Source organism: Aythya marila, assembly GCF_965140915.1.
Source record: "Aythya marila genome assembly, chromosome: 31".
Taxonomy (NCBI): Eukaryota; Metazoa; Chordata; class Aves; order Anseriformes; family Anatidae; genus Aythya; species Aythya marila.
Window position 1 is genome coordinate 611,876 of NC_139072.1, and position 10,947 is coordinate 622,822.

Consider the following 10,947-nt stretch of genomic DNA (forward strand, 5'->3'; position numbering starts at 1 on the left):
CATACTGGTCAGCCCCCCCCCCCCATTTGTGCATCCATAACTGGGAAGGGGAAGGTCTTGAGGCTCCCCCCTCCCCCAAATTTCCCCCCAGAGACCCAGATGCCCCCCCCAAAAGGCCATCTGGGTGCCCCCCCCCCCATTACAGGGGACCCCCAGGTGTCCCCCCTCAGTGACAGCGCCGTCCCCTCTGTGTGTCCCCCCCCCCCCCTTTTTAGGGGACCCCAGTGCCCCCCCCGGGGACCGCCCCCATGGCGGAGGAGCTGGAGCCGCTGCTGGAGCCCCCCGAAGTCTTCCTCGAGCTCTGGAACATGTGAGTGGGGGCGGGGGGGGGGCACGGGGGGGTGACAGGGACACGGGGAGGGGGTGACAGGGACGGGGGGGTGCCACCCGGTGACCTTATTGTGTCCCCCCCCCCCTCCAGGCTGCCCGATAACATGCACTCGCTGTCCCCCCCTGACGATCCGCTGGCTGTGGTAAGTAGGGGGGGGTCCCAATGTCCCCAAGGGGGTCCCATTGTCCCCAAAGGACCCCAGCAGCTGGGTGACCCCAATGGGGTCCTGGATTTCCAGGGGTCCCCCCCAAAAAAGCAGCCGGGGTTGTGGGTTCTTCCCAAAAGGGGCCAAGGTACCTGGCTGTCCCCAAAATGACCCCAAAAGGGACTGGGATGACCCCAAAAAGGGACTCCAGCACCCAGCTGTCCCCAGAATGACCCCAAAAAGGGACCTGGATAACCCCAAAAGGGACCTGGGTATCCCCAAAAAGGGACTTCAGCACCCAGCTGTCCCCAGAATGACCCCAAAAGGGACCTGGATGACCCCAAAAATGGACTTGGATGTCCCCAAAAAGGGACCTGGATAACCCCAAAAGGGACCTGGGTACCCCAAAAAGGGGCCCTGACACCCAGCTGTCCCCAAAAGGGAGCTGGGTGTCCCCAAAAAGGGACTCCAGCATCCAGCTGTCCCCAAAATGACCCCAAAAAGGGGCTTGGATGACCCCAAAAAAGGACCAGGGTGTCCCCAAAAAGGGGCCCTGGCACCCAGCTGTCCCCAAAAGGGACCTAGATGACCCCAAAAAGGACCTGGGTGTCCCTAAAAAAGGGACCCTGGCACCCAAACGGGTCCTGGATGACCCCAAAAAGGGACCTGGGTGCCCCAAAAGGGACCTGAGCATCCCCAGAAGGGACCTGGATGACCCCAAAAAGGGGCTTGGATGTCCCGAAAAAGGGACCCTGGCACCCAAAGGGGTCCTGAATGACCCCAAAAAGGGACCTGGGTGCCCCAAAAGGGTCCTGAATGACCCCTAAAAGGGACCTGGGTGCCCCAAAATGGTCCTGGATGTCCCCAAAAAGGGACCATGACACCTAGTTGTCCCCAAAAGGGTCCTTGATGACCCCAAAAAGGAGCTTGGGTGTCCCCAAAATGGGACCCTGGCCCCCAGCTGTCCCCGAAAGGGACCTGAATGACCCCAAAAAGGGACCTGGGTGCCCCAAAAGGGTCCTGGATGATCCCAGAAGGGGATCCGAGTGTCCCCAGAGGGACCCTGGCACCCAAAAGAAACCTCGGTGTTCCCAAAAAGGGGCTTGGATGTCCCCACAAAGGGACCCTGGCACCCAAAAGGGACCTGGGTGACCCCAAAAAGGGGCCTGGGTGCCCCAAAAGTGTCCAAAATGACCCCAAAAAGGGACATGGGTGTCCCCAAAAAGGGACCCTGGCACCCCAAAAGGGACCTGGGTTCCCCAAAAGGGTCCTGGATGACCCCAAAAAGGGACCCTGGCACCAAAAAGGGACCTGGATGTCCCCAAAAGGGTCCTGAATGACCCCAAAAAGGGACCTGGGTGCCCCCAAAGGGTCCTGAATGACCCCAAAAAGGGACCTGGGTGCCCCAAAAGTGTCCAAAATGACCCCAAAAAGGGACCTGGGTGCCCCAAAAGGGTCCTGAATGACCCCAAAAAAGGGACGCGGGCGTCCCCACGAGGTCCCCCCGCCATTGGGGTGCCCCCAAGGCTGCCCCCTGCCCCTCTCCCCAGCAGGACCTGTGCCCCCTGGAGCCGAGCGAGCCCCCCCTGGGGCCCCCCCCCGGCACCGAGCCCCCCCCGGCGGCTCCCCCCGAGCCCCCCCGGGCGTCCTCGCTCCCCATGGTGCCGTCCACCGAGGACTACGGGGGCCACTACGACTTCCAGCTGGGCTTCCAGGAGACCGGCACCGCCAAATCCGTCACCTGCACCGTACGTGGCCGGGGGGGGGCACAACGGGGGGGGCAGGATTTTTTTTGGGGGGGGTTACGGGGTTGTGGGGTCACCCAGGAGACCCTATAAGGGTGTATATACAGTGGGAGGGGGGAAATGGGGAAGGAGGAGGGAGGTGGGGGGGTCCTGGGGGGGGCTGGAGTTGTTTGGGGGGGGCTGGAGTTTTTGGGGGGGGCACAGGGGGGGGGCAGGATTTTTTTTTGGGGGGGTTACAGGGTTGTGGGGTCACCCAGGAGTCCCTATAAGGGTGTACGGGTCAGTGGGAGGGGGGAAATGGGGAGGGAGGAGGGAGGTGGGGGGGGGCTGGAGTTGTTTGGGGGGGGCTGGAGTTGTTTTGGGGGGGTTCAGGGGGGGCCAAGATCTTTGGGGGGGGGGGTTATGGGGTTGTGGGGTCACCCAGGAGGCCCCATAAGGGTCCCACAAGGGGTCCTGGTCAGTGGGAGGGGTGAAATGGGGAGGGAGCTGGGAGCTGGGGGGGGGCTGGGGGGGGCTGGAGTTGTTTTGGGGGGGGCTGGAGTTTTTGGGGGGGGCACAGGGGGGGGGGCAGGATTTTTTTTGGGGGGGGTTACAGGGTTGTGGGGTCACCCAGGAGTCCCTATAAGGGTGTACGGGTCAGTGGGAGGGGGGAAATGGGGAGGGAGGAGGGAGGTGGGGGGGGGCTGGAGTTGTTTGGGGGGGGCTGGAGTTGTTTTGGGGGGGTTCAGGGGGGGCCAAGATCTTTGGGGGGGGGGGTTATGGGGTTGTGGGGTCACCCAGGAGGCCCCATAAGGGTCCCACAAGGGGTCCTGGTCAGTGGGAGGGGTGAAATGGGGAGGGAGGTGGGAGCTGGGGGGGGCTGGGGGGGGCTGGAGTTGTTTTGGGGGGGGCTGGAGTTTTTTGGGGGGGCACGGGGGGGGGGCAGGATTTTTTTGGGGGGGGTTACAGGGTTGTGGGGTCACCCAGGAGACCCTATAAGGGTGGCCCGGTCAGCGGGAGGGGGGAAATGGGGAGGGAGGAGGGAGGTGGGGGGGGGCTGGAGTTGTTTGGGGGGGGGCATGGGGGGGGAGAGCATCTTTGGGGGGGGGGTTACGGGGTTGTGGGGTCACCCAGGAGACCCTATAAAGGGGTCCTGGGAGGTGGGAGGGGGGAAATGGGGAGGGAGGTGGGAGGGGGGGGGGCTGGGGGGGGCTGTAGTTGTTTGGGGGGGGGCTGGGGGGGGCTGTAGTTGTTTGGGGGGGGGCTCGGGGGCTTTTGGGGGGTTGGGGGGGGTCCTGAGTGGGGTCCCAAGTCATTGGGGGGGACCCCATGAAGGCTGGGGGGGGGTCCCAAATGGGTTTGGGAGGGGACAGTTTTTAGGGGTCCTGGGGGGGGTTCCCCATTAATTGGGGGGGGGTCTTAGATGGGTCCCTGTATTTTTGGGGTCCTCATGCACATGGGGGGGGGTCCCATTAACTGGGGGGGGGGTCTTAGATGGGTCCCTATATTTTTGGGGTCCTCATGCACATGGGGGGGGGTCTTGATTATTTTGGGGGGGTCCCTGTTAATTGGGGGGGGTTGTAGCTGGGTCCCTATATTTTTGGGGTTATTATGCACCTGGGGGGGGGTCCCATTATTTGGGGGGGGTCATTAATTGATGGGGTCCCTGTATGCCAGGGAGTCCTTATGCACCTGCGGGGGGTCCCCATTAATTGGGGGGGTTCCTAGCTGGGTCCCTATATTTTTGGGGTCCTCATGCACCTGGGGGGGGGTCTTGGTTATTTAGGGGGTCTCCATTATTTGGGGGGGGGGGGGTCATTAATTGATGGTGTCCCTATGTTTCTGGGGGTCCTTATGCACCTGGGGGGGGTCCCCATTATTTGGGGGGGTGTTAGATGGGTCCCTATATTTTTGGGGTCCTCGTGCACCTGGGGGGCGGTCTTGGTTATTTTGGGGGGGTCCCCATTAATTGGGGGGGTCCTAGCTGGGTCCCTGTATTTTTGGGGTCCTCATGCACATGGGGGGGGGGGGGTCCCCATTATTTAGGGGGGGTCATTAATTGATGGTGTCCATATGTTTCTGGAGTCCTTATGCACCTGGGGGGGGTCCCCAATATTTGGGGGGGGTCATTAATTGATGGGGTCCCTGTGTTTCAGGGGGTTATTATGCACCTGGGGGGGGTCCCCATTAATTGGGGGGGGGGTCCTAGCTGGGTCCCTGTATTTTTGGGGTCCTTATGCACCTGGGGGGGATCTTGGTTAATTTTGGGGGGGGGGGGGTCCCATTATTTGGGGGGTCCCATTATTTGCAGGGGGTCCTAGCTGGGTCCCTGTATTTTTGGGGTCCTCAGGCACCTGGGGGGGTCTCAGTTAATTGGGGAGGGTCCCCATTATTTGGGGGGGGGTCATTAATTGATGGGGTCCCTGTATACCAGGGGGTTCTTATGCACCTGGGGGGGGGTCCCCAATATTTGGGGGGGGTCATTAATTGATGGGGTCCCTGTGTTTCAGGGGGTTATTATGCACCTGGGGGGGGTCCCCATTAACTGGGGGGGGGGGGTCTCAGTTATTTAGGGGGGATTCCTAGCAGTTTCTGGGGGGGGGGGGGCACGGACACACCTTGGCGGGGTCCCGGGGGTGACTCCGTGCCCCCCCCCCAGTACTCCCCGGTGCTGAACAAGCTGTACTGCCGCCTGGCCAAGCCCTGCCCGGTGCAGGTGAGGGTGGGGGCCGCGCCCCCCCCGGGGGCCGTGCTGCGCGCCGTGGCCGTCTACAAGAAGTCGGAGCACGTGGCCGAGGTGGTGCGGCGCTGCCCCCACCACGAGAGGAACGGGGAGGGCACCGACGGTGAGTGGGGGGGGGCACGGGGGGGCTGGGGGGGGTCGTGGGGGGGCAGGGGTATGGGGGGAGTTGGGTTTGGGGGTGATTGGGGGGGTGATTGGGGGAAGGGGGCATGGGGGAGTTGGGTTTGGGGGTGATTCGGGGGCGTGGGGGAAGTTGGGGGGGTCTTTGGGGGGGGGGGTATGGGGGAAATTGGGATTGGGGGGGGTCCTTGGGGGGGGTTGGGGGGGTCGGGGGGGGCAGGGGTATGGGGAGAGTTGGGTTTGGGGTGGTGCTGCCCCCACCACGAGAGGAACGGGGAGGGCACCGACGGTGAGTGGGGGGGGGCACGGGGGGGCTGGGGGGGTCGTGGGGGGGTTGGGGGTCCTGGGGGGTCGTGGGGGGGGGGCAGGGGTATGGGGGGAGTTGGGTTTGGGGTGGTGCTGCCCCCACCATGAGTGTAATGGGGAGGGTACCGATGGTGAGCTGGGGGGGGCACGGGGGGGCTGGGGGGTTTTGGGGGGGTTGGGGGTCCTGGGGGGGCGGGGGGGGGGCGGGGGTATGGGGGGAGTTGGGTTGGGGGTGATGGGGGGGGGTATGGGGGAAATTGGGGGTGATTGGGGGGGTCTTTGGGGGGGGTATGGGGGAAATTGGGATTGGGGGGTCCTTGGGTGTGGTGGGGGGGACATCGGGGGCTGGGGGGGGGGCAGGGGTATGGGGGGAGTTGGGTTTGGGGTGATTGGGGGGGGTCTTTGGGGGGGGGTATGGGGGAAATTGGGATTGGGGGGTCCTTGGGGGGATTGGGGGGGTCCTTGGGGGGGGAAGGGGTATGGGGGGAGTTGGGTTTGGGGGTGATTGGGGGGTCTTTGGGGGGTATGGGGGAAATTGGGGGGGGTTGGAGGGGTCTTTTGGGGGGGCGTGGGGGAAATTGGGATTGGGGGGGGGTCCTTGGGTGGGGTGGGGGCATGGGGGAATTGGGTAGGGGGTGATGGGGGGGGGTCATTGGGGAAATGGGGGGGGTGGGGGCATGGGGGGAGTTGGGTCTGGGGGTGATTTGGGGGGGGTATGGGGGAAATTGGGGGTGATTGGGGAGGGAATGGGGGGGCCATGGGAGTGATTTGGGGGGGGACAGGGGCAGGGAGAAATTGGGGGGGGAGTCCTTGGGGGAATTGGGTTTGGGGGTGATTGGGGGGGGGGGTCCTTGGGAGAATGGGGGTGGGGATGAAGGAGGTTTTTTGGGGGGGGACACATCAGGGGGCTGGGGGGGGGGCATTGAAAGAACTGGGTCTGGGGGGGGGGGGGCGGTCTGGGGGTCACTGGGGGGGGGGATCCCAGGGGAATCGGGACCGGGAGGGGGGGCTTTACGGGGAGAAATTGGGGTAATTGGTGCTATGGGGGGGGGGGGGGCTGTGGGCTGATGCCCCCCCCTGTCCCCCCCCCGTCCCCCCCCCAGGCCTGGCCCCCGCCCAGCACCTGATCCGTGTGGAGGGGAACCCCCAGGCGCGGTACCACGACGACGAGACCACCAAGCGCCACAGCGTCACCGTGCCCTACGAGCCCCCCGAGGTACCCCCAAAACCCCCCCCGCCCCCAAAAAACCCCCCCCAGGTACCCCCAAACCCCCCCACCTCCCTAACAGCCCCCCCATCCCAAATAACCCCTCCCCGAGCCTCCCCTCTGCCACCCCCGGGGGCATCTGGAGGCTCTTGGGGGGCTTTTTGGGGGGCTGGAGGGGGGGGGGGGGCTGGATTTGGGGTGTTTTGGGGTGTTTCAGGGGTGGGGGGCAATTTATGGGATGCTCCTTTTTTTTTTTTTTTTGGGGGGGGGGGTGCTCAGGGTGGGTTTGGAAGCTCAGGGCAGGGTTAGGGTGCTTGGGGCAGGGTTGGGGGGCTAAGGGCAGGGTTGGGGGGCTTTGAGGGCTTCGGGGGGGGTTTTGGGGTGTCCTCATGACCCCCCCCGATGCTGTTGTGTCCCCCCCCCCCAGGTGGGCTCGGACTGCACCACGGTGCTGTACAGCTTCATGTGCAACAGTTCCTGCATGGGGGGCATGAACCGGCGCCCCATCCTCGCCATCCTCACGCTGGAGGGGCTGGGGTGAGTTGGGGGGGGCACCCCAAAATATCTGGGGGTCGGGGGGGGCACCCCAAAATATCTGGGGGTTGGGGGGTACCCCAAAATAGATGGGGTTTGGAAGGGAGCCCCAAAACGCCTGCGTTTGAATGGGGGGGGAGCCCCAAAGTGCTTGGGGTTGAGGGGGGGGCACCCCAAAATATCTGGGGGTTGGGGGGAACCCCAAAATAGATGGGGTTTGGGGGGGAGCCCCAAAATGCCTGGTTGGGGGGTGCCCCAAAATAGATAGGGTTGGGGGAGGTGCTCCAAAATAGATGGGGTTGGGGGGGGTGCCCCACAATAGATGGCGTTTGGGGGGGGTCACCCCAAAATATCTGGGGTTTGGGAGAGCCCCAAAATGCCTGGTTGGGGGGGGGGGAACCCTTAAATGCCTGGTTGGGGGGGGCGCCCCAAAATAGATGGGTTTGGGGGGGATGCCCCAAAATGCCTGTTTTTCGGGGGGCTGGGTGGTTCCCCCATATACTGGGGGGGGTCTTTGGGGGGTGTCCTTGCATGAGTCCAAATGGGGGGGGCTCAGGGGGGGTCCCCAAAACCTCATCCCACCTTGGGGGGGGGGGATTTAGGGGCAGGAATTTGGGGGTCTTGGGAGGGGAGGGGGGGTCCGTGGCTGGGTCTCTGGGGGTTCTGGGGTCGGGGGGGTCCTGGGGGGGGGTCCCGGTGCTCAGAGCCCCCCCCCCAGCCTATTTTTTGGGGTGCAGGGGGCAGCTGCTGGGGCGCCGCTGCTTCGAGGTGCGGGTGTGCGCCTGCCCCGGCCGGGACCGCAAGATCGAGGAGGAGAACTTCCGCAAGAGGGGCGGGGCCGGGGGCGGGGCCAAGCGAGGTGAGGGGCGGGGTCTGGCGCCAGATGGGCGGTGCTTGGCAGCTGGGGCGGGGCCTGATACATGAGGGGTGGGGCTTGCGGCTGGAGGGAAAGGGCTGCGGGCAGGGGGTGGGTGGCTGGGGAGGGCTGGGGGCGTGGTCAGGCAAAGGGGGCGTGGTCAGAGTTGTGGGCGGGGTCTTTTGGAGGTGGGGGCGGGGCTAAGTGCTGGGGGCGGAGCAATGCAGCTGGGCAGGGCGGGGGTGGTGCCAAACGGAGGGGGTGGGGTCAGGTGTTTTGGGGGGGCGTGGCGATGGGAGGGGCGTGGTCATGTGGATATGGGCGTGGCTAATCGGGGTGGGGGTGGAGTCAAGTGGCCCGGGGGTGGGGCTTTGAGGGGCGGGGCTTGCAGGGAGGGGGCGGTGGGGACCTGCCCTGGGCAATGGGGGCCCCCCCGGCCTCTGGGGACCCCCCCAGGCCTCTGGGGACGCCCCCCCGGCCTTTGGGGACCCCCCCGGGTACTGGGGCCCCCCCCAGGCATTGGGGACCCCCCCAGGCACCGGTCCCAGCCCTTTTTGCCCCCCCCCCAGCCCTGTCCCCCCCCACCAAGGCCCCCGAGACCCCCAAGAAGCGGGTGCTGAACCCCGACAACGAGATCTTCTGCCTGCAGGTGGGGGCTGGGGGGGGTCCTGGGGGTGTTTTTTTTTTGGGGGGGGGGGGGGGGCTCATAGGTTATGGGGGGGGGCAGCCCGGGGGTCCCATAGGCAACCGAAGCTCCTGGGGTGGGGGGAGGATGGGGAGGAGGGGGGTTGGGGTGCGGTGATAGGGTCTGGGGGGGGGATTTAAAGGGGGGGGGTCGCTGGGGGCAGGATTTGGACCCCAGCCCGGACCCCGTGTGCCCCCCCCCCCCCCCCCAAAAAAGGTGCGCGGCCGCGCGCTACGAGATGCTGAAGGAGATCAACGACGCCCTGCAGATGGCCGAGGAGGGGGCGGCGCCACGGCCGTGAGTTGGGGGGGGGCAAGGGGGGGCGGCTGGGTCACCGTGGGGGGGGGCACACACTTGGGGAGGGGGCACATGGGCACCTGGGGGGGGGAGGGGGGGACATGGGCAGCTGCAGGGGGGGGCTGTGGTGTTTGGGGGGAAGCCAGAGGTTGTTTTTTTTTGGGGGGGGGGGTCCCAGATAGTTGGGTCTTTTGGGGGGGGGGTACACCCTTGGGGAGGGGGTTTCCCGGCGGGGGGGTCACCAACACACCAGGGGGGGAGCTGAGGTCGCCTGTTTGGGGGGGGGGGCACCTTTTGGGGGAGGAGAAACAGGGATTAGTGGGGGGGGGGTCAGCAATACTTTGGAGGGGGGAGTAAGGGGGGGGGGTCCTCTGGTGGGGTGGGGGGTCATCAATACCCTCGGGGGGGGTGGGCACAGGGGGTCCCTGGGGGGTGATCCTCTGGGGGGGGGTTTGGGGGGGTCCTGGACTTGTGGCTCATTTTGGGGATGTGTGGGTCGCTTTTGGGGGCCGGGGGGGGGGTAGAAATTTGGTAGGAATTTGGGTAGGGGTCCCTGACCCCCCCCCCATTTTCCCACCCCCCCCCCAGGTCGAAGGGGCACCGCCCGCGGGGGGAGGGGCCGCTGCCCCGCTCCGGGAAGAAGCTGCTGCTCAAGGGGGAGCCGCAGGACTCCGACTGACCACGCCCCCCGTGCTGGCCACGCCCCCCAGCCCCGCCTAGCCCCGCCCCCGTTGCCCCAAGCCCCGCCCCCTGCCGCCCCAAGCCCCACCCCCTCCTTGCTCCAACCCCCCGGCCCCATCCACCCCTCACGCCCCTGCGCTAAGCCACGCCCCCCTCGTGCTAAAGCCCCGCCCCCTTCGCCCTGGCCACGCCTCCCTCGCGTTAGCCCCGCCCCCTTTGCGATTGATTTTTTTTTAGAATAAAACTTTTTGTACCGCCCCCCCGGGGGGTGTCGGGGGGGGGGGGGATTTGGGGTCCCCCCCATGGGGTTATGGGGAGGGGCTCCAGTTGTCCCAGTATGGGGCACTGGGGGGATCCCAGTTTGGGGTCCCCCAGTATAGGGTATTTTGGCGGGGGGGGTCCCAGTATGGGGTACTGGGGGGGGGGAATTTTAGGGTTCCCCACTGGGGGGAGCCCAGTTTGGGGTCCCCCAGTATAGGGTATTTTTTGGGGGGGGGTGTCCCAGTTTACAGTTCCCCTAGGGGGGGGAATTTTGGGGTTCCCCATTGGGGGGGGGTCCCAGATTGGGGTCCCCTACTATAGAGTATTTTGGGGGGGGGGGTCCCAGTATGGGGTACTGGGGGGGGGAATTTTGGGGTTCCCCACTGGGGGGAGCCCAGTTTGGGGTCCCCCAGTATAGGGTATTTTTTTGGGGGGGGTCCCAGTTTACAGTTCCCCTGGGGGGGGGAAATTTTGGGGTTCCCCATTGGGGGGGGGCCCAATTTGGGGTTCCCCAGTATAGGGTATTTTGGGGGGGGGGTCCCAGTTTGGGTTCCCCATTACAGGGCTCTTGGGGGGGGGGAGGAACTGGGGTAGGGTCCCCCAAAACGTGTTACTTTTTTGGGGGGGGGTCATTTTATGGCTCCCCATTACTGGGGGGGGGTCCCAGTTTAGGGTCTGAGACCAGTTTTGAGTGGGGGGGTCTCCCAGTAAATAGCACGAGGGGGGAGCAACTTGGGGGCATCCCCGGTTTGGGTAGTGGGGGGGGGGCAATTTAGGGATCCCATTTTGGGGGGGGGGAGGGGATTAAGGGCCCCATTTTGGGGAGCACGAGGAGGTCCCAGTATGGGGGGGGGGGTTGGGATGTCGCCCCCCCCTTTCTCTCCCTCCCCCCCCCCCCCCAAGGGCCGGCTCCTGCCAAGGCTCAGCCTGGAAAATTCCTCGGTCCCCTTGAGGTGACCTTGGGACGTGGGGGGGGGCACCCACAGCCCCCCCCGCACCCATCCCCACCCCCCGGGACCTGCGGGGGGGGGTGGGGGGGTCGGGGGGGGGTCACCAT

At 65.6% G+C, this 10,947-nt stretch overlaps 1 protein-coding gene across 1 annotated transcript in view; it reads left to right on the forward strand.

Moving 5' to 3' along the window:
- The window catches only part of TP53 (tumor protein p53), an 11,007-nt gene extending 1,120 nt beyond the window's left edge, over positions 1 to 9,887 (forward strand). The window contains 11 exon segments of the mRNA XM_082781493.1: positions 216 to 310; positions 422 to 473; positions 2,027 to 2,224; positions 4,860 to 5,046; positions 6,473 to 6,585; positions 7,004 to 7,113; positions 7,848 to 7,969; positions 8,536 to 8,615; positions 8,868 to 8,878; positions 8,880 to 8,948; positions 9,537 to 9,887. Of these exon segments, the coding sequence (XP_082637619.1) occupies positions 249 to 310; positions 422 to 473; positions 2,027 to 2,224; positions 4,860 to 5,046; positions 6,473 to 6,585; positions 7,004 to 7,113; positions 7,848 to 7,969; positions 8,536 to 8,615; positions 8,868 to 8,878; positions 8,880 to 8,948; positions 9,537 to 9,627 (1,095 nt within the window). The 5' untranslated portion in view covers positions 216 to 248 and the 3' untranslated portion in view covers positions 9,628 to 9,887.
- Positions 9,888 to 10,947: the final 1,060 nt, after the last annotated feature.